Source organism: Acyrthosiphon pisum, chromosome A1 (assembly GCF_005508785.2).
Source record: "Acyrthosiphon pisum isolate AL4f chromosome A1, pea_aphid_22Mar2018_4r6ur, whole genome shotgun sequence".
In the NCBI taxonomy this organism is placed as follows: domain Eukaryota; kingdom Metazoa; phylum Arthropoda; class Insecta; order Hemiptera; family Aphididae; genus Acyrthosiphon; species Acyrthosiphon pisum.
The window spans coordinates 147,067,218-147,070,740 of NC_042494.1; the positions used below are offsets into that span (position 1 = coordinate 147,067,218).

General features: G+C 29.0%; 1 protein-coding gene across 1 annotated transcript; it reads left to right on the top strand.

The window, feature by feature from the left end:
- The first annotated feature begins 36 nt into the window (after window positions 1-36).
- On the top strand, window positions 37-3,480 carry LOC103309227 (zinc finger BED domain-containing protein 1-like). Its single transcript, XM_008184139.1, has 4 exons — window positions 37-781; window positions 868-1,122; window positions 1,410-1,692; window positions 3,384-3,480. Exons 1-4 carry the CDS (start codon window positions 37-39, stop codon window positions 3,478-3,480), a joined length of 1,380 nt encoding a protein of 459 aa, XP_008182361.1.
- Window positions 3,481-3,523: the final 43 nt, after the last annotated feature.

Below are 3,523 nucleotides of genomic sequence, written 5' to 3' on the forward strand. Positions count from 1 at the left end.
CAAGAATTTATCGGCTGTCAACATAAAGTTGAAACTATGCTAAATAATGCTAGAGATGTAGCGATCACCACTGATATTTGGACGTCAATGAACACAGACTCGTATATCACTATAACAGTCCATTTTCTCATCCAAGCCCAATTAAAAACAATGGTTCTATGCACTAAAAAATTGGAATGCAGTCATACTGCTGTTAATATTTGTGACTTAATGACAGAGGAATTGAATAAATGGAACATTTTTGATAAAGTTGTTGCTGTGGTAACTGATGGCGGAGCAAATATTAAAGCTGCAGTTAGGCTTATGAATCTGAGTCATGTGCCTTGTACTGTACACAAACTAAACTTAGTCATTCAACAGTCTCTACTGTTGTCTGACAATGAAGAGACTAGACCCTGTACTAATACAAATGAAAGTGACTTAAACAATTTACTTAAGAAGTGTCGAAACATTGTTGGATTTTTTAAGAGGAGTGAAGTCGCAAACAGAATGTTAATGGATAAACAAAAACAGCTTGGTAATGAAACGGTGCTAAAATTAAAGCAAGATATACGTACTCGGTGGAACAGCACGTTTTTCATGTTGGAAAGGATTATGAAGCTAAAAGAACCAATTACTATTGTAATGATAACACTAAAAAATACTCCATGTCATCTAAATTCTGATGAATGGAATATCATTGAAGATATAGTACCATTGTTAAGGCCATTTGATAGAGTAACTGTTGAGCTCTCTGCAGAACAATATCCTACGATCTCAACAGTTATTCCATTGATACGAGGTAATTACTAATTAGTTTGATGATTCTGTTTTTGTTTGACAATTTAATTTTTATATTTTATGTTAAATGTTATTTATTATTTATAGGTTTGCAAATGTCATTAGGATCAAAAAATCCAACAACACTACTGGGAAATTTTATAAAACAAAGACTGATAGACAATACTGCTAAGCGTTTTGAGAGTATAGAAGAACAAGGATTAACACCGCATTTTTCTAGAGCCACATTGTTGGACCCAAGGTGCAAGAAAGTTGCCTTTGGGTTGGAACAAAATGCCAATGATACAGAGGCGTTTTTGATTACTGAAACAGCCGCTTTGATTAGGAATGTATCAAACACTGGTAAATATTAAATTAAAATTATTTGTAATAAAATCTATAAGATAAAATTACTAATTTGATAGAATTATCTAACTAACTCACATTATTTTGGTATAAATTTATGGAAAAATAAACAGCTTATAAAATGAAAATACATACCAAATTTATTTCATCATTAATAAATTTCAATAAAATGTTATAAGTCTAAAATGTGATTTGATTGAAGCTTTTTTTTAGAAATAATGCAATTTATAATGTTGAGATTTTTTAATACTTATATTAAAAAAACATATTATACTTATTTACAGAACAAGCTACACAAGAAATGGATCAAAATGAAGAAGTTGATAATGTGTGGAATTTTTTGCAATCTAGAGTGACTAATGTTCAGTCACAAACAACGACAGCAAGTAGTGCTACATCCTTGATGAATCAGTACATAAATATGCCTCATCAAGATTTTAAGAGCAATGTGGCTATGTTTTGGAACGAACACAAGGTTGTACTAGCTCCACTGAGTGATATTGCACTTAAATATTCGATTGTTCCAGCAACCTCAGTACCAGCAGAACGCATTTTTTCTAAGGCAGGGCAAATACTAAGCGCTCGGCGCAATAGGTTATTACCTAAAAATGTAGATTTATTAATTTTTTTAAACAAAAACATGTAAGTGTAATCTTTAATTTGTTGTAACTAAAGGAAGTGACAAGGTAATTGAAGGGTGACATTCCAAAACGTGCTATTGCCATTTTTTAAGAAATTGAGTTATACATGTAGTTTTACTGTAATAGTCTGGAAGATTTCGATTTTTTACATATTTTAACTCTAATTCAAATATTTATGGCAAAAATTTAACTCAAAAAAATTGAACTTAAGTCATAACGTACTATTGCCTCTTATTGTCACAATCCAAAATGTGCTATTGACATGGTGTATTTCAAAACGTTCTATTACGTATGTTCATCCATATTACAAAAATATTAATTTTATACAAAACGTGCTAATGCCGTACTGTCGTCGGCATATAATATTGAATTGAGTTACTATATTATTCTGATTTATTAATATTTGTTGAAATCATTGGTTACATACTAGATAACAGCTGATTATATTTTTATATCACTTGAGACCTCGGCTATAGACATAGATAATAATATTTAATTTAACGCTGTGTCTCTGTTATTAATAATAACTGTAGATAAACTAATCAGCTACTATCTATAGGCGTGCTTGGAACACGATTATTTAACATGAAAAATTAAATTATCGTTTCTAAGTTCATATACCAGCATGTACAATCACATTTCTGTAATCAATTCTGTTTAATGTTTAAAATAGAATATTCTGGTTTCGCCGTTTCGCGCGTTCGTCATTGTATTATCGTATGTCGTTACTCGTCAGTAGGTGTATTGACGACTGACGTATTGTTCATTAGGCGTTGTTGGCTTGTTGCGATTGTTTTCGTAAGAATATTATATTTTATAAGTTTGTTATTAAATTGAAATAGATTCAATAAATTATATACTTATACAATTGCGGGTACAATTGTTAATGTAAGTAAATAATTTGTGTACAATGAAGAGGACTAGAGCGTTGAAATTAGTGAACTCGGCTCAAAATCTTTCATATTCCTGTCCTACAGTTAGAGAAAGTGTAAGTAATTTTTATCATATATTCATATTATAATATAAAAATGCATTTTGTGGTAGATAATATCGAACAAATTATTAATTTTTAAATGTAATAAAATATTATTCATTATTAAAATTTAAGCTGAGTTAGATATCTAGTTCTAATGATTTAGTTGCTTTTATAAATACCTTTATATTTTTGAAAATATCATTGTGTATAAAATTACAATGCACCCACCACCCATACTACTATAATATTTTTATGTTTTGATTTTAATTAATTATACTTTAATGATCGTGTTTAATGTATAGCCTTTAATCTTTATTATAAAACATATTTTTATTTTAGAAAAAAGTGTCAAGAAAATTAGTTTTTGATGGCGATGATTATTACAACAGTAAAATAATAGACCATCTAACCAGTACCCAGGTAAAATTAAATAGTTAACACACATTTTGTGCAATGTATTAATACCTATAATTTTATTATATTAGAAAAAATGTTTCATTTTATATATTATGCTCAATTAAAATGGATTATCTGAATTTATTTTAAATAATACTAAGTGTGCATAAGTCTTATGAACATTTTTATTTGTTATTCTTCGAAAACATTTTATTTATTATTGTTTGTACAACTTATATGTTTAGGATGTATATGATGATACACAAATCCCAAACCAATCGAGTAGAACATTGCGTCGAACAACAAGTAAAGCACACCAAACAAGTTCAAAAAGAGTACTAAATACACTGAGCTAATTTTATAGAAGTACCACCTGATCATCATG

Excerpts from the sequence above, each read along its gene's own strand:
- LOC103309227 (XM_008184139.1), top strand. The coding sequence starts at position 37 with ATGCTAAATAATGCTAGAGATGTAGCGATCACCACTGATATTTGGACG. Across the intron at positions 1,123-1,409 it reads TAGGAATGTATCAAACACTG|AACAAGCTACACAAGAAATG; the intron begins GTAAATATTAAA and ends ACTTATTTACAG. Across the intron at positions 1,693-3,383 it reads CGCATTTTTTCTAAGGCAGG|GATGTATATGATGATACACA; the intron begins GCAAATACTAAG and ends TTATATGTTTAG.